This window comes from Portunus trituberculatus, chromosome 29, assembly GCF_017591435.1.
Source record: "Portunus trituberculatus isolate SZX2019 chromosome 29, ASM1759143v1, whole genome shotgun sequence".
NCBI lineage: Eukaryota > Metazoa > Arthropoda > Malacostraca > Decapoda > Portunidae > Portunus > Portunus trituberculatus.
The window spans coordinates 268,690-287,684 of NC_059283.1; the positions used below are offsets into that span (position 1 = coordinate 268,690).

General features: G+C 40.0%; 1 protein-coding gene across 1 annotated transcript in view; it reads right to left on the bottom strand.

Moving 5' to 3' along the window:
- Positions 1 to 5,854: 5,854 nt before the first annotated feature.
- The window catches only part of LOC123510546, a gene marked incomplete at its 5' end in the record, with an annotated part of 14,547 nt that continues 1,406 nt past the window's right edge, over positions 5,855 to 18,995 (bottom strand). The window contains 5 exons of the mRNA XM_045265811.1: positions 5,855 to 6,365; positions 6,752 to 6,971; positions 9,101 to 9,237; positions 10,744 to 10,879; positions 13,045 to 13,274. Of these exons, the coding sequence (XP_045121746.1) occupies positions 6,280 to 6,365; positions 6,752 to 6,971; positions 9,101 to 9,237; positions 10,744 to 10,879; positions 13,045 to 13,274 (809 nt within the window). The remainder of the gene's footprint in view (positions 6,366 to 6,751; positions 6,972 to 9,100; positions 9,238 to 10,743; positions 10,880 to 13,044; positions 13,275 to 18,995) is intronic.

Genomic DNA, 18,995 nt, shown 5'->3' on the forward strand with positions numbered 1-18,995 from the left:
AAAAACAACTCGAGCCTACTCTCCCGTCCGCGCGGCGCCATTATCTTGATCTGCGAGCCATCATTGACGCCACAAGGACAGAAGCACGTTGTTTTTTTGAGATTGGGAGTTGTGAATAAAGGTTGGAGGCGTTTGTGTGGGGTAGATGGAAGACGGACGCGGGGACAAGAGAGCAAGGGACAGTAAGTTATGAAAAGGAACATGAAAAGATAGAAATGGACATGAAAGTGACGGAAAATAAGAGAGGACAGAGAACAAGGAACAGCACATTATGAAAAGGACGATGAAAAGAAAGAAAAGGACAAGAAAGAAAGGAAAAGAGAAAAAGACAGACTTCAAGGGACTGTAAATTATGGAAAGGAGGATGAAAAGAGAATGGAACAAGAAAGGCGAGGGAAATGAGAAAAGAGGACAGAGGAAAAGGAACTGTATATTGTGGAAATTTTAAAACAAACAGAAAAAGACAGGAAAGGGAAAGAAAATAAGAAGAAAGGACAGAGAGCAAGGAACAGTAAATTATGGAAAGATGAAAAATAAATAGAAAAACACAAGATAGAAATAGAAAGAGGAGAAGAGAAGAGAGACAATAAGGGACTGTAAATAATGGAAAGACTAAAAAAATAAAAATATATATAAAAAAGGAGAAGAAAAGGACAGAAAAAGGATCATGAGAGGACAAAGAGTAAAAGAATGTAAATTATTGAAAAGGAGATGACGAAATAGATAGAAAGGAAGGAGAAAGTGACAAAAGAAAAGAAGAGAAGACAGAGAACAAGAGAGAGAGAATAAATTATGGAAATGAAGATAAAAAAAAAGATATAGAAAGGAAAAAGAGAGGACAAAGAACAAGAAGTAAATTTTAGAAAGGAAGATAGAAAAATAGAAGAAAATAGCAAGAAAGAGAGAATAGCATAACAGAGAACAGACAACAATGGAAAGTATATTTTAAAAAAGCAAGATAAAAAGATAGACGGAAAGAGAAGAAGAGATGGAGTAAAGTAAAAGTGAATTATGGAAAGAAAGATGAAAAGATTGACAGAAAGTGAGAGTAAGAAAAAGCTAAATGCAAAAGGAAAGAGAGATAGGAATAACAGACAATAAATAGGAAATACAGAAAAGAAGAAGAGATAAGGAGAGAGAGAAAGAAAAAGAGGACATTATATAGAAGAAAAAAAGAACAGAAAGTCAGTGAAAAGGAAAGAAAGACACGAATAATGACCAAAAACTTAGAAAACACAAGAAAAGAAGAGAGAGAGAGAGAGAGAGAGAGAGAGAGAGAGAGAGAGAGGAAATGATATAAAAGAAAAATACTCCAAATAATAATAAATCCACAATGCCATGTTTTGCAGAATAAGGAAGCCTCGTCACCAGCCTTATTTTTGTGTCCATCCACTGAGGAGGCATTAATTAGGGAGAGGCAGACAGGTAAGCTTCTCACCTGTGCTACCTGACACCTAATTACCAGCGTGGCGTCTCTTTCCCTCAGGTGACTCATTTCTCTCTCTCTCTCTCTCTCTCTCTCTCTCTCTCTCTCTCTCTCTCTCTCTCTCTCTCTCTCTCTCTCTCTCTCTCTCTCTCTCTCTCTCTCTCTCTCTCTCTCTCTCTCTCTCTCTCTCTCTCTCTCCCAGTTCATTGTTTTCTTTCTTTTTCCTTTTTTCTCTTAAGTTTGTTTTTCTTTTTACTTTTTTTTCTTACCTCTTTTAGTTCTAGTCCTCAATTCTTCCTGTTCTTCCTCCTTGTCCTCGCTTGTCTTCCTGTTCTCGTCTTCTTCTTCTTCTTCTTCTTCTTCTTCTTCTTCTTCTTCTTCTTCTTCTTCTTCTTCTTCTTCTTCTTCTTCCTCGTCGTCTTCTTCTTCATCTTTTTCTTATCTTTCTCCTTTATAAGATATGATCACGCATAAAAAAGTCATTTATCATCTCTGTTATGTTGCTGTTACTATCACCAACACCACCACTACCACCACCACCACCACCACCACCACCACCACCACCACCACCACCACCACCACCACCACCACCACTATTACTACTACTACTACTACTACTACTATAATACTAACATTTACCACCAGAGGAATAAAATGCATTGAAATAAATAAGACTAATTCGGATATAAAAAAAACGCAAAGAACAAACCCCAAAAATATGAACTCATGCAGAGGATCATCAGGAAAAAAATCAACCTTTTTTTTTTTTATCTTTTGTGTTGTTTAGTTTTGAGTTGCGATAAAAAGAAAGTGAAAAAAAAGAAGGCAAAATGTTAAACGCAACGAGTGTATTTTTTATGCAAATTTAATGGAAGGACAGGCATCAGGAATATATATGAAATGTGGAAAAAAGTATGGAAAAAAAGTTTGCCCCCAGAGAGAGAGAGAGAGAGAGAGAGAGAGAGAAGTACTGTAAACATCTCTTACTCTCTCTCTCCCTCCTTCCCTCTCTCCCGTCCACTCTCTCTCTCTCTCTCTCTCTCTCTCTCTCTCTCTCTCTCTCTCTCTCTCTCTCTCTCTCTCTCTCTCTCTCTCTCTCTCTCTCTCTCTCTCTCTCTCTCTCTCTCTCTCTCTCTCTCTCTCTCTCTCTCTCTCTCTCTCTCTCTCTCTCTCTCTCTCTCTTTATTCTTACACAATTTAAACTCACCAAAATACTGTGGCCACTTTTGCATAAATTAACTAACATTTTCGTGTCTTTTCATGCAATTTTGTAAAGGAAATATAATTGGATTTATCTTTATTTCATATGCAGGTGTGTGTGTGTGTGTGTGTGTGTGTGTGTGTGTGTGTGTGTGTGTGTGTGTGTGTGTGTGTGTGTGTGTTAATGACTTAGTGCAACAAAAATTAATAATAGAAAAAGAAATTACTAGACTGCCAACCCCGAAAATAATTATAATATTTACTACTAATATACACGTAACAAGGAACTTTTTAAACACTTCTACAATCTTACAAGTGACACGTGCTAATAATACTGATACTTTTACAAGACACTAGTCAGGGTGTGGCAATGTCCATCAGTACACAGTGACACCAGAATTTAAGGTTAGGAATACGAGAGGGTGAGACTTTAATGTTTATCAATAGAAATGTCACACAGAGGTTCAGTGAGGCTATAAGCACACACTGTTCCTTTGATATCCTTGTCTTAGAGCACAGTACATATTAGTGGGCGTTTCTCGGGGGTGTGTGAGTCCAAACAATAATCTACGTATGGTGTGTTTACAGAATATGGAAAAATAAAACCGTGTATCTTACGTCTTTACTGTAGGGTTATTTTCTAAAAGGGTTGAGTTGAAATGATATATGGGAAATAGCGTGTTTACAGTCAAGTGTGTGAGGTGAACTGAGATGGGTTAGGTAAAATGAAGCGTTTGTTTATATTTACACTAATACATCGTGGCTTTCTGGAGCATTCTATTGAGATAAACCTTTATTTGTTTCTTTCTTTACAGTGAATACAAATATTTACACAGACTCCAAACTAAACATAACACTCGTGCGGTTCCTAACACACCCTATGCTCTTATGGTATTTACATCTGGCAAAAAGAAAGACAACTCGAAAAACCTTGGATACATTTATTACTCCTGAATTTTGAACTCTGATTGGACAAAGTAACAACAGCTAATGAAAACACCAGCATGTAAACTCAGGTCTGTCTTCTAGCTAACGTGTTCACATCAACGTGTTTGTGTGGCTGCATGATGCTTTACAAACACATCAGGGACTTCCCAACACCAGCCTCACACATGGCCCGTATTCTGAAACGCTTTGCTCTCTCACCATCACTGCTTTCCAAAGGCTCTACTAGAAGATACTCGTGTTAAGTGTGTTTTCATGATTCTGGCGATGGATTAGCAAGATTTTTAGTTTACTGAAAGGAGAAACTGTCTTGAAAATCCTACTAGTTGTCTCTGTGGCCTTGAAAAATTGTGATGGTGAGAGAGCAAACCGTTTGTGAATATGGGCTACACTACGAGTTATCAGTGGAAGTGTATTGAGTGTGTAGTGAGCATTGCAAGAATTAATTATCTCCCTCCTGCATTTGTTCTGTATCCCAAACCGAGCCCAAGAAATCATCATAGTTCAGAGTAGCATTGCAGTTCGTGTTATGAGCTTCGTAAAACTCCAAAATCACTCTCTTGCATTTCTTATATCTCAAACGAGGCCCAAGAAGTCATCATCGTTACAAATAGCAGTGCAGTTCTTGTTATGAGCTTTGTAACACTTCAAATTCACTCTCTTGTGTTTTTATATATCTGACATTCTTTCCAAACTACACTCAGACATTTGCCATTACTGTTACCAATGTGTAATGTGTGTGTGTGTGTGTGTGTGTGTGTGTGTGTGTGTGTGTTTTAACTGTTATGAGCAGTGTAAGAAGTAATTACCACTATATTTGATTTGTATTTAAGATCTTCCCAAATCTTGCTGAATTACAACTAATGTCAGTGTTTATGAATCCCTTTTCAGTACCATTGCGCGTTTCCATATTCATTCTGCTTACTATTTCATGATTTTATGCGACTAAACTTATGTGGTGGATTAAAATAGTGAAAATTCTGGCCATTAATCTCCTGACCTCCATAGACCCTTCTTAATGTAAATAGAATTCTCTAATCACACCCAGAACTCAAGGTAAAAACGCGTCCCAGTACTGAAAGAAATTAAGAGTAAAAAATGAATTCAGAATCACGTATATTTTTTTGTATACATTATTTTTCTTACCGACACCCGAGAAATCTGAAGTTGCCAATCGTAATCTATGTTTTGATGAAAGCTTTATGTATTTTGACCAATGCAAGAAGTGAAAACCACCGATTGGCATTCAGTTCTTAGTGTACCGTCCTATTATGAAGAGTATGATAGTTAATCGTATTTATTTCCTATCCTTGAAGATCTTCCGGGAAAAAAAAAAAACACGATAGATAACCAAGAGAGAAACTTTGCAATGAGTCTTCTTACCTTTTCATTACAGCAATTTGTGTGTTATCTGTGAAACTCATTACAAGAGAAGTGTTCTGCTTTACTCTCTACTCTCTACTCTCTCTCTCTCTCTCTCTCTCTCTCTCTCTCTCTCTCTCTCTCTCTCTCTCTCTCTCTCTGATTTCTAGTTTCTTTACCGTTTGTTACGTTTTTCTAATTTTCTCTCTCTCTCTCTCTCTCTCTCTCTCTCTCTCTCTCTCTCTCTCTCTCTCTCTCTCTCTCTCTCTCTCTCTCTCTCTCTCTCTCTCTCTCTCTCTCTCTCTCTCTCTCTCTCTCTCTCTCTCTCTCTCTCTCTCTCTCTCTCTCTCTCTCTCTCTCTCTCTCTCTCTCTCTCTCTCTCTCTCTCTCTCTCTCTCTCTGTCGGAAATCAGAACTTTCCCCAACACTTTTATAAGTTTGGGCCGAAAGATCTACGATGGTCCATCCTCTTGTTAGCCCAATAAATTTCTCAGGAGACTTTCCTTCCAACTTAGCTTCGTGAGGCTCCACCTTTCCCTCCTCCTCCTCCTCCTCCTCCTCCTCCTCCTCCTCCTCCTCCTCCTCCTCCTCCTCCTCCTCCTCCTCCTCCTCCTCCTTCCTGCTATTCCTCCTCCTTCCCCTTTTCATTCTGCATCAAGTCCTATCGCCTCATCTGGGTTTCCTCCTCCTCCTCCTCCTCCTCCTCCTCCTCCTCCTCCTCCTCCTCTGCCCTTTTCATTCTGCATCTCCTCCTTCTCTTCTGTCACTATTTTCTCATCCACCTTCCTCCTCCTCCTCCTCCTCTTGTTCGTCCTCGTCTCCTCGTCTTTCTCTTCATCCTCCTCTTCCATCACCTGTAATTTATCCTCCTCCTCCTCCTGCTCCTCCTCCTCTCATTCCTCTCTCTCCTCCTTGTCCTCCTCCTCCTCCTCCTCCTCCTCCTCCTCCTCTTCATATCTGGTGCATTTTCCCAGCTTCGTTTTCTTTAATTAGTCATACATGAGAGAAAACGTAACAATGTATCTACAGAGAGAGAGAGAGAGAGAGAGAGAGAGAGAGAGAGAGAGAGAGAGAGAGAGAGTGAAAAAAGGGCTTAAGGTGAAAGTGTGTCCGAGAATTGTGTCAAGTCAAGGTTTGGGAAGGAAAAAGAGAAAAGGACAGAGAGAGAGAGAGAGAGAGAGAGAGAGAGAGAGAGAGAGAGAGAGAGAGAGAGAGAGAGAGAGAGAGAGAGAGATCTGTGAGGATGAACCATTGCCTTGTGTGTGTGTGTGTGTGTGTGTGTGTGTTGGTAGGTGTTGGGAGGGGAATGGGCTGAGCTATGAGGTGTGAGGGGGGCGGCGGTGCAATCAGCTGGAGGTGAGGAGGTGTGTGAGGGTGGTAAGCAGTAGTGGGGGCAGCAGCAGGGCGGGCAGGGCGGGGCTGAGACCAGAGCCTGAGGGAGACACGAGAGAAGGCATTGAGATTTGCGCGATTCTGTAAATTCGTCCTTTTAAACTAAATACAGGTAGACTTAGAGTATGAGGGGAAAGAGCGTCTTTTTTTAAGCCCTCCAGTACCATGACGTGTTTCCATTACTCTATTTACTATCTGGTGAATTTACACAGCTTGAGAAACTTATGTAGGGGATTAGAATAGTGAAGACTGTGGCCATTAATCTTCTGACCACCATAGATCCTTCCTAATGTCAATAGAACTGTCTAATCATACCCAAAAAATTATGGTGAAAATGCGTCTCATTACTGAAGGGGGTTAACAAATGCATCCCAGTAATGAAGGAGTTAAACTGAGAGACCCACCCTTCAAAACATCTGTACTCACCTGTGTTAAGCAAGAATAGCGGGGCTGAGCCGGAGTGTTCGTGTACCTCCACATTCGCCTCGACCTGCGTGGAGAGAGACAGTACCTCGGCACGACACTCCAGGCTGAGTGAGGGCACCAGCCTCCTACCAATGGGCCGCTCCAGCACTGCCATTGTGTTATATACCCCGAGGTACCTCCCATCTTGCGGTTCCAGCGTCCTCACTCTACCCGATTCCGTCTGGGGGGCAAGAGAAAAGGTGCACGGTAGCCATATTTCCCCTGTGTGATTAGATTTCGTGAGATTAGACTTAATTAAATGCTTTCTCCAGGGGTTTCTGGTTCACTGTAAGTCTGCAGAAGTGTTGGTGTGTTCCCCTAGATTAGTAGAAGCGTCCCTCGTGGGTTAGTAGAACCGCTAATAGTTTTTTTTTCTTTTTTCTTTTTTTATTTGCTCTTGTCCCAGTGAGTAATTAAAGTAAGGTGACCAGTTTACTTCAGGAATGTCACTAGTTTCTCGTGAATTAGTGGAAGCGTCACAAGGTTCTCTGGGTTACTAGAAATGCTAATAAATCTCTTTGGTCTATTATGTCCCCGTGGATAACTCAATATTAATGCGGCCTCGCTGTACAAGGCTGTCTTCTTCATCTCACCCCTACCTTGTTCGACTCTCTAATGCAAAAGTTAACCAGTACTCTCAAACTTTCATACCTTTCTCTGATAAACTCTGGAACTCCCTCCCTGCTTCTGTATTTCCAACTTCCCATAACTCGACTTCCTTTAAGAGGAGGCTTCAAGACATTTATCACTACCTTTTGCTAACTCTGTCTGACCTGCAAGGGGGCTGGCAACTAAGTGGGCCTTTTTTTTATATTTTTTGTTGCCCTTGGCCGGCTTTCTTCTCTTACATAAGAATAATTTAGTGTCGGGTTTACTTCAAGAAAATTTCGGATCTAGTTGCCTCTTGGTTATTAAAATAGTGTTATTGGATTCCTCTGGGTCTTTAGAAAGTTTGATATATCCTGCTGGGTTATTGATTCCAGGGTTACTACAAGAAGGTAAGCTGAGGTCAGGTCAGTCCACCCTTGAAAGCTCCAGTACTCTCGTTTTCTATGTGCTTTCTGTTGATGGTTAGTAAGTTTGTCATTCCTGATACTAAACTAACTTAAGTACCTGTAGCTATCTCTACCCCTTGCTGCTTATTATAACCACCTGGAACCGTAAGGACCTCGCAACGACTTGGAGGTATTAAGGAAAGGACAGTCTGGAAATGTATGTGACTGAGAACACACACACACACACACACACTCTCTCTCTCTCTCTCTCTCTCTCTCTCTCTCTCTCTCTCTCTCTCTGAACAGTGTGGGGTTGAGATGTGCTTGTAGGTATTCTATCCTGTTATAATGGCCACCTCGTAGTATAAATCCGCGCTTTGATCTTCTCTATGGACTGTTGAGGGTTCAGTGTGTTGCTCTATCACCTCTTGTGCGTCTCCTCCAAGGCCGTGCTTGAAGGTTATCTTACATTTCAGATGACAATTGGTGGTAACCGTGGCGTGGCATTACGTATCATTACTCCTCTGAATCCTGTGCTCTTTCTACGTTGTTTTATGATTCACGGTGTTTGAGGGTGTGCTTGAGTGTGTAGAGTGTATTCCGGGGTGTGTTTGTCTGATTGAGTGTGTAGAGAGTGTATTTCGGTGTGTTTTAAGATGGTGTACTGGTGTTTGGGGGTGTTTGGGGACATATGTGTGGTTGTTGTCTATTCACGGTGTTTTGGTGTGTTTTAAGATGTTCTACTAGTGTTTGTGGGTGTGTATGTGTGGTTGTGGTTAATTCACGGTGTTTTGGGTGTGTGTTTGAGTGTATAAAGAGTGTGTTTGGATGTGTTTTAAGATATTCTGCTAGTGTTTGGTAGTGTTTTAAGGGTGTTTGTTTATGTTTTTACTCTAAACGCCAGTACAACCAAGGCAAGACAATAGGAAACGAAAAATCACAACCCAGACCCACTTTTACCATAGTACATCACAAGAATAGAAAGAAAACGAACCTCACACTTACTCAACTACTCACCAAACAATACAATAGCAAGAAAACACGTCTCTTCTGCCTCATTTACCTAACCTCTTCAGTACCGTGACGCGTTTTCATATTCATTCTGGCTATTATTTGGAGATTTCATACAGCTTCAGAAACCCATGCCGGTATCAAAATAGTGAAGACTCTGTGCATTAATCTCCTGACCCCCATAAACCCTTCCTAATGTAAATGAAATCCTCTAATCATACACCAAAACTCGTGGTAAAAATGGGACCCAGTATTGAAGAGGTTAAAATCCCAGTAGAATCAAGGAGACTTCATGTATACTCACAGTCACAGGTTCTCGGTTCATGAAGAAGGTGAGGCGGGCTGGCGGGCGGGAGTCGTAGGCGGTGCAAGTGACGTTAAGCATCTCGCCCACACGGTAACTTGATCTTAGCCCTGCCAGTGTTGGCGCGTCGGGCATTGCTGAGTACGCGGGAGGGAAAGATACGTAGATAGAGAGGATGATTAGGAAGACTTTTTGGTGAACAGATGTATATATAGAGACGGATAGATAGAAGGATAGATGCAGAGATGAATAGATGGATTGACACAGAGTTAACCCCCTCAGTACCATGACGCGTTTCCATATTAATCCTGCTTACTATTTGGTGATTTTATACAGCTTCAGAAACTTATGTTGGGGATTACAATAGTGAAGACAGTGGCCATTAATCTTCTGACCTCCATAGACTCTTCCTAATGTCAATAGAATAGTCTAATAGTACACAAATCTCAAAGGTAGAAATGAGTCCCAGTATTGAAGGGGTTGAAATAGTGGAAACTGTGGCAATTAATCTTCTGACCTCCATAGACCCTTCCTAATGTCAATAAAATAGTCTAATAGTACACAAATCTTAAAGTAAAAATGTGTGTCAGTACTGAAGGGGTTAAATAGATAGATAGACAGAGTAAAGGAATACATTGATAAACAGTTAATTCAATAAATGTAAAGATAGATAGATAGATTGATAGATATAGAGATGAACTTACAGACAAAAGGATTCATAGATAGATAGATGAGTTGGTTCGCCTTTTAACAAGTTGTATTGATTTTATTGTCCATTTTAACATAAGTAGAAGGATATTAAAGAGGAAGGTTTCTATATTGTTATTATTATTATTATTATTATTATTATTATTATTATTATTATTATTATTATTATTATTATTATTATTATTATTGTTGTTGTTGTTGTTGTTGTTGTTGTTATCTTGTTATCTTCTCATTGCCTTGTTTTATTTATTTGGTACATTTTTTCCCCTCTGTCTGTCTGTCTTTATCTATTTCTCCCTCAAAAATTCTTTCTCTATATATTTTCTCCTCTCTCTCTCTCTCTCTCTCTCTCTCTCTCTCTCTCTCTCTCTCTCTCTCTCTCTCTCTCTCTCTCTCTCTCTCTCTCTCTCTCTCTCTCTCTCTCTCTCTCTCTCTCTCTCTCTCTCTCTCTTTTCTCCTCACTGTTCTAGTTGTCTTCTTATTCCTCCTCCTCCTCCTCCTCCTCCTCCTCCTCCTCCTCCTCCTCCTCCTCCTCCTCCTCCTCTCTCTTTTGCCTTGCCTTTCTCCTATTACTGCGTTTTTTTTTCTGACCTTCTATCATTCCTCCTTTTCCTTTTTTTCTTATTTTGACATTCTCCTATTACTCCTTCGCCTCTTTCTTCCCTTCTTGTATTACTTCTCCTTCTCCTTCTCCTCTTGTTCTCCTTTTATCTATCCTTATATCATTCCTCGTCCTCCTTTTCCTCCTCCTCCTTCTCTCCTTTTATTCTGTCCTCCCATTACTCCTCCTCCTCTTTTTACACGTCCTCCTACACATCCTCCTTCTCTTTCTTCTTTTACCATGACATTCCTTCTTCTATTGCTACTACACCCCCACCACCACCACCACCACCACTACCACTAGCGCCACCTCGTCTAACCCCAGCAACACTTACCTACCACAGTGAGATTGCTGGAAGCGAACGAGGACTCGAAGTAGGGGCTCTCGCTCATGACTTCGCAGCGGTACACCCCCTCGGAATCCAAACGCAGCTCCCTTAGGGTCACCACGCGCTCGTCCGACTGAGAAAGCTGCGAGGGAAACGAGGCGCAAAGAACGGAGACTGTTAGGTGAGAATATTTGAGTGTTTGGTGTTCTTCTTGTGTCTCTGGTTGTGTTGGTGGTCCTGTGCTTGCTTTTTTTATATTTTTTCTATTGTTTTCTGTTTGTGTCTCTCTGTCTCTCTCTGTCTCTCTCTCTCTCTCTCTCTCTCTCTCTCTCTCTCTCTCTCTCTCTCTCTCTCTCTCTCTCTCTCAGATATTAAGGTGAGTCTTTTACTTTGATGTGATTTTCAAGGTGAGTTTACATTTTTTTCCTTTTTTTTTTATTGTTGGGATTGAATAGAATTGGAAAGTCAGGTAAGAATGCTTCAGTTTGTTTCTTTTTTTGTGTCTATCTACGTAATGGTGTTTTTTTCTTACTGCTTCTCTCTCTCTCTCTCTCTCTCTCTCTCTCTCTCTCTCTCTCTCTCTCTCTCTCTCTCTCTCTCTCTCTCTCTCTCTCTCTCTCTCTCTCTCTCTCTCTCTCTCTCTCTCTCTCTGTGTGTGTGTGTGTGTGGGTGAGCGTGGGTGGATTTTCTCTTCCTTTTTTTCATTTATTTTTATATATAGCGTGAATTTATAAACGTTTCAAATAGTATTACAGAAAAAAAGAGGATGCCTTTTGTAAGAACTTTTAAGCGCTTTTCGGTATTTTATTCCCTGCATTCTTTTCCTTTTCTTCTTATGGGTAGAGTACGTACGTTACCATTCATACAGGGAGAGCGGGAAGGAAAATGTACTTGTATCCATTCATTCATTATTAGTATGTATTAGTGTCCGTCTTACTGTAACACTAATTGATGAAGACTTTGAAGGGAAGAGAAGTAATGGAGAGAGGTGTACTTGTATGTGTGTGTGTGTGGGAGGGTGGGATGTGTGTGTGTGTGTGTGTGTGTGGGTGGGTTAAAAGCATATACAACTAAACACGCTAGAAAGGAGAGGCGTGTTCGGCGTCAGTTCTCATTCCAGCAACGCAATTAAGGACACGCATACCTTCGCAATACAGCACCACAACACACCACACCAGTGCCATCACACCATCACACCACACCTCACACCACAACACCACAACACCAATGCAAACACCATCACACCACACCACACCTCACACCACAACACCACAACACCAATGCAAACACCATCACACCACACCACACCTCACACCACAACACCAATGCAAACACCATCACACTACACCACACCTCACACCACAACACCACAACACCAATGCAAACACCATCACACCACACCACACCTCACACCACAACACCACAACACCAATGCAAACACCATCACACCACATTCACACCACAACACCACAACACCAATGCAAACACCATCACACTACACCACACCTCACACCACAACACCACAACACCAATGCAAACACCATCACACCACACCACACCTCACACCACAACACCAATGCAAACACCATCACACCACACCACATTCACACCACAACACCACAACACCAATGCAAACACCATCACACCACACCACACCTCACACCACAACACCACAACACCAACGCAAACACCATCACACCACACCACACCTCACACAACACACAACACCACTAATAAAACATCAATACCCACACACCACAGCTATCTAGGCCAACACCACAACACCATATTGCTAACTCCATACCACCAACACCACAACACCACACCAGTATACCACAACCTCTAGGCTAAATGCATCACCACAGATACACACCACAACACCACAACACCACAGCACAACACCACAAACCACAATCTCCCTGGCTAGCGTAACATCAGCTCACCACACCACACCCCACCACATCACTTCACCATATTCACCACACGTCACTCACCACACACACATGAGGGAAGTACATTTTGATATATTTTTTTTTTGTACCTTTTTAAGCGTTGGTATAAATATTGTACTCTGGTGAATGTTGTGGCGGGAAAAAAGGAAAAATTTAAGCCCATACTTTCCATGCCTCAATGTGTTTTTTTTTTCTTTTTCTCTATTTTTTTTTTTATCATTTCACATATGCGTATATTCACACACACACACACACACACACTCACACACACACACACACACACACACACACACACACACACACACACACACACACACACACACACACACACACACACACACACACACCTACTCACCTCCACACTGACCCCTTCAATATGGTGGTCGACCTTCACTTGGGGTTTGTTCTTGGGCACGTAGCTATAAAACTGCTCATCGTTCTTGTACCACCTCACTGAGTAGAAGCCTCGCTCCCCCGCTGCCCACAGACACTCCAGCCTCGCCTGCCGCCCCGCCACTCCCGGCTGCGGCACCTTCACGTTGTGCACTTGAACTCCCAGTGCTCCTAGTTGAATGTAAGCCCAGCCTGAATAGGAGGCGAGGGAGGGACAGGCGTAGACGAGAAGGTAGATATGAAGGGGAGAATTTAAAGAGGGATTCGTGTAACATCGAGGGAAAAAAAAAGAGTTGAAAGAAAGAGTTAAAAGTGAGGGATTTGGGAGGGACAGGTAGAGAATATAAAAAAAAGGTGTGGGAGGATTGGGTGAAGAATAGAAAGTGAAGGTGAAGAAGAAAAAGGAGAAAATGGAGAAGGTGTAAAAGGTAAGAGTGGTCAGGTATAGGAGACAGAGAGGAGGAGGTGAGGGAAGAATAGACGCAGAGGAGAAGGAGAAAGCAAGAAAAGTTTGTAGGCGAGCCAGGAACAGAAGGAAAGAAAAGAGAAAGGAAGAAGAGGAGATGAAGGAGAAGAAAGAGGGAGCAGGTGAAAGAGAGGACAGAGGAAGTATAGAAGAGAGAGAGAGAAAGAAAGTGACAGATAAAAAGATTATAGTAGAAATAAATGAAGAAATGAGATTAGGTGAGAAAAGAATGGCAGTGAAAGAGAGGATATATATATAGACGAGGGAAAAGAAACAGAGAAAGAAAAGAAAGAGAAAATAGTTGGGAGAAAGAAAACGAAGACAATAACAAAGAAAACGGACAAATAAACAACAAAAGCAGTGCATGCAGACAGAATAAGATAAATGCGAAGAGAAGCAAATAGAGAAATAGGGAGAAAAGAAGTAATCAGAGAGAGAGAGAGAGAGAGAGAGAGAGAGAGAGAGAGAGAGAGAGAGAGAGAGAGAGAGAGAGAGAGAGAGTATAACAATAAGCGATCTGATGTAATATTAAAAAAAAATATCTCTTCTAATTACAAACACACTGGAAAAAACCTTCAAACACCCAAAATTCAACACGAAGGAGACACCAACGTATAAAATCTTCTAAAAATATCAACACAGTGAGACTTTTAAGCGAAGAAAGCAGCAAAAAAAAAAAATAAATAAATAAATAAAATAAATAAATAAATAAAATAGATAAGATAAGAAGATAAGAAATAAAGTAAAGCTGGAAACACAGAGGAACACAAAGGAATACAAAGGACATGGTGTTTTGCCCTTAACCACTTCAGTACCAGGACGCGTTTTCCTATTAATTCTGCTTACTATTTGGTGATTTTATACAGCTTCAAAAACTTATGTTGGGATTAAAATAGTGAAGACTCAGGCCATTAATCTTCTGACCTCCATAGACCCTTTCTAATGTAAACAAAATCGTCTAATCACCCAAAACTCAAAGCAAAAATGTGTCCCAGTAATGAAGGAGTTAATATGCTTCATTATTTTGTGAAGAAAATGTTGAAATAGATTTAACATTGTTAGTTACATGACATTACATAAATAGTGAAGGCAGACTGCAAAAGAAAGCAATGAAAAAATAATTACTGATGAGAATTGCAGTTTATAATATGACAACATAGAAAGAAATATTAGATTGAGTTTAGCATTGGAAGTTGCGTGAAGATAGAAGTTATATATTTGACACCAATGGAAAGTGAGAAGAGAAACAATACAAAAGACATATCAGACCAAAAGTATAGATAGGAATATTATAAAGGAGTATAGCATTGGAGATTACATGAAGATATATGAAGTAAAGGTAGAAATACAGGTAAAAGAATTATTGCTGAAGGAATTATATATTGAACAAAATACTATTGAGAGACAAAAAATAAGTAAAATAAGTAAAACAAGTAAATACAAAAAAATGATGGAATGAATTATGAAAAAGACAGAGGAAGACAAAACAATATCTTTAGACCGAAATGTATAATGAATTAGACGAAAGTCATATAAAAGACCAGCAGAGAGATGGGAAAATGACTGAGTAAATACTGAATAAGCTAAAGCCAGTTACCATAAAGGATTTCCAATAGAGTAACAGAAAATAAAAGAAACAAACTGAAATATAAAATGAAAGAGATGAAGAAAGTTACATACCAAGCTCAACAGAGAGAGAGAGAGAGAGAGAGAGAGAGAGAGAGAGAGAGAGAGAGAGAGAGAGAGAGAGAGAGAGAGAGAGAGGAATACTAAACAGAAATTAATATTAAAGTGAATATTCTTGTTCTCATTTAAGTAGGAGTTAAATTCACCATTATATAATATACGTAAATTGAAATATGTTTTGTTAATATCTCACTGATACTAATGCTACGCTCTTTTACCTACAACATAATCGAGAGAGAGAGAGAGAGAGAGAGAGAGAGAGAGAGATGAATAAAAATGACAAATAAGACTAAAATTAATGCAAAATACATAAAGAAAGGAGAAAATTAGAGAGAATAAAATAGAAGAGAGAGAAAAGAAATATATAAAAGAGAGAAATGGCAATAAAAAGAAACCACACCAGAGAGAGAGAGAGAGAGAGAGAGAGAGAGAGAGAGAGAGAGAGTGAGTGAATAATAGGACTGACGAGTGAGGGGAGAAGTATAAAGAGGAGAGAAGGTAAGACCATTGCAACTTCTGTCGACCCTCACGCCAGTCTGTCTTCCCTCCCACTACACTCCACACAACCCGTGTATTCACAAACGTGCCGGCGTCTCATCCCCACCTTACTCACTTTAGCAGGTTGTAGTGGAAGTTACGGGAATTTTCAAGGATGTTTTCGTGATTTTAGTGAAAGTTAAGGGAATTTTCAAGTGTGTTTTTGTGGTTTTAGTGAAAGTTATGGGTGTTTTCAAGGTGTTTTTGTGGTTCTAATGAAAGTTGCATGGGTTTTCAAGGGTGTTTTGTGGTTCTAGTGAAAGTCAAGGGGGTTTTCAAGGTGTTTTTCTGGTTCTAATGAAAGTTGCGTGAGTTTTCAAGGGTGTTTTTGTGGTTCTAGTGAGTTTTAAAATATTGGGAGTTTTCAAGGGTGTATTAAAGGTTCTAATGAAAGTTACTGAGGTTTTCAAGGGTGTTTTTGTGATTCTAATGAAACTTTAATAACATAACGTTTTCTAGTGAAAGTTACGATGGTTTTCAAGGCTCTTTTCGTGGTTCTAACAAAGCTTAGCAGTATGACAGGTTCTATTGGAAGTTATTTGGATTTTCAAAGGCGTTTTCGTGGATCCAGTGAAATTTTAACAATATAATGGTTTGTAATGGAAGTTATTGCGATTTTCAAGGTTGTTTTTGTGGTTCCAGTGAAAGTTTACCAGTAAAATGGGTTCTAATGGAAGTTATTTGGGTTTTCAAGGGTGTCTTCGTGGTAATTCTACCCAATTGAATGCTCTAGTAGAAGTTACTGTTTTTGTCAGGAATCTATAATTTCTAAAGTCTGTAATGAAAGTTAGTGAATTATTTTCTTGACGCATTTCCATATTGATTCTGCTTACTATTTGATGATTTTAACAGCTTCAGAAACTCATGTGTGGGGATTAAAATAGGGAAGACTGTGGCTATTTATCTTTTGACCTCCATAGACCTTTCCTAATGTAACAGAATGGCCTAATCATATACAAATCACACGGTAAAAATGTGTCTCAGTACTGAAGGAGGTTTGATAGTTTAAGCATTTGATTTGGCACGCTTTTCCCAAATCATCAAACGCTCTGAGACACTTTTACTTGTTCTACAGCCTCATTCAATCTTTTAACTCGGAAGAAACTGCAAAATCTATTCTTTTTCCATCGCTAGCAAAATTGTAGATGCTTATAAAGACTTCACGTATTGCCTCTGTTGTTGCTGTAGTTATTTCGTGCTGTAGTAATAAGCTTAACCCCTTCAATACTGGGACACACTTTTACCTTGAGATTTGGGTACGATTAGACTATTTTACTGACATTAGGAACAGTCTGTAGAGGTCAGAAGATTAATGACCACAGTCTTCACTATTTTCATCTCCCACATGACTTTCTGAAGCTGTATAAAATCACTAAATAGTAAGCAAAATGAATATGGAAACGCGTCATGGTACTGAAGAGGTTAGCAAAAGTCCTAAACACTCACAAGCTCACGTGGAATTTCTCGTGGTTTCTGAGGGATCAGTAAGAAGGTTAATTCGGGGTATTGGGAAATGGTAGGCTGGTGTCAAGGGTCCTGGAAAGGCTGAGGTTCAACTGACGGGAGCTTATGAGAAATTCACACAAGATAGGGACGTGTTATTTCTAGCCAGCGACCGTCAGGCAGCTTGGTGTGACCTTAGCCTTTCACGTGTGTGTGTGTGTGTGTGTGTGTGTGTGTGTGTGTGTGTGTGTGTGTGTGTGTGTGTGTGTGTGTGTGTGTGTGTGTGGGAGTCAGACTTTCCTTGTGATAAAGTTGATATGTTTTTCGCTTCTGCAGTTTTGCTTTGCCTTTAAGTTGCTTACTCTTTACTCTTCATTAATCAGAAAAACTTTGCTCTCTTTACAGCACTTTTCTAAGGTCACAGAGATGGTTAGCTGCGATCTCAATAATGTTTCTCCACTTAATAGTTTAGAAATATTGTTTAACTTCTTTTCCTTCTTTCTTTGCCTCTCCTTCTCCTCCTTGTTTTGTAATTACTACTACTACTACTACTACTACTACTACTACTACTACTACTACTACTAATAATAATAATAATAATAATAATAATAATAATAATAATAATAATAATAAAAATGATAATGATAATAATACTGCCACTATCACCACCACCACCAATACCACCACCACCACCACAACCACAACACCATCACTACCACCACCACCACCACCGCTCCTGCAAAAACAATAACAATAACACACACACACACACACACACACACACACACACACACACACACACACACACACACACACACACACACACACACACACACGCAATTTTCTATCAGACCCAAAGTTTGAGAGCAAGATAAACATACACTGTCCTCCTCCTCCTCCTCCTCCTCCTCCTCCTCCTCCTCCTCCTCCTCCTCCTCCTCCTCCTCCTCCTCCTAAGCTGCTTTCTTTTCTTATATTTACTCCTTATGAGTCACTGTGCTTTTCTTTATTGCCTTTTTTTCTTCCTCAAGAGTTTTATTTTCTTTTATTTGCTTCGGATTCTTTCCTTCATTTGATTTATCTTGTATTATTTAATCAATTTTTCACTTCAACTTGACTTTTTGTTGTTGATTTTTTTTGTGTGTGTGTGTGTGTGTGTGTGTGTGTGTGTGTGTGTGTGTGTGTGTGTGGAGGGTTTTCATTATGATTCGCTTTTAATTTGCTTCGTAATGAACATTTGAGATCATATCATCTTTAATATGAACGCCATACACACACACACACACACACACACACACACACACACACACACACACACACACACACACACACACACACACACACACACACACACGAGGATTAATTATCATTTTAAGTCAAACACGATTTTCTTCATGCGTTTGAGTAGAAACTGGAAATATTTTGTAATGTGGAGCGTGCTTTATGAAAAATATAACGTAATCATTATACAAGGCACGTGTGTGTGTGTGTGTGTGTGTGTGTGTGTGTATGAAGTCAGCCCTGTATAATGCCTAGATCTTCTTCTATTTGACTAACAGCACTTTTCATCCTCTCATTGTTATTCAATCTTTACTTTCGCTCCACTACAAACACCTTTCCTTTCTTTTATACTTGTGAAGTGAGAAAAATTTGACGTGCATCGCTTCTCGCTTTGCATTTCTTACCTGGAGTCACGTCTGAAAGCTTCTTCTACTTGACTCCTATTTCTTGTTTCTCTCTCTGTGTCTGCCTCGCGTTTCAGTGACCATTATTGCATTACC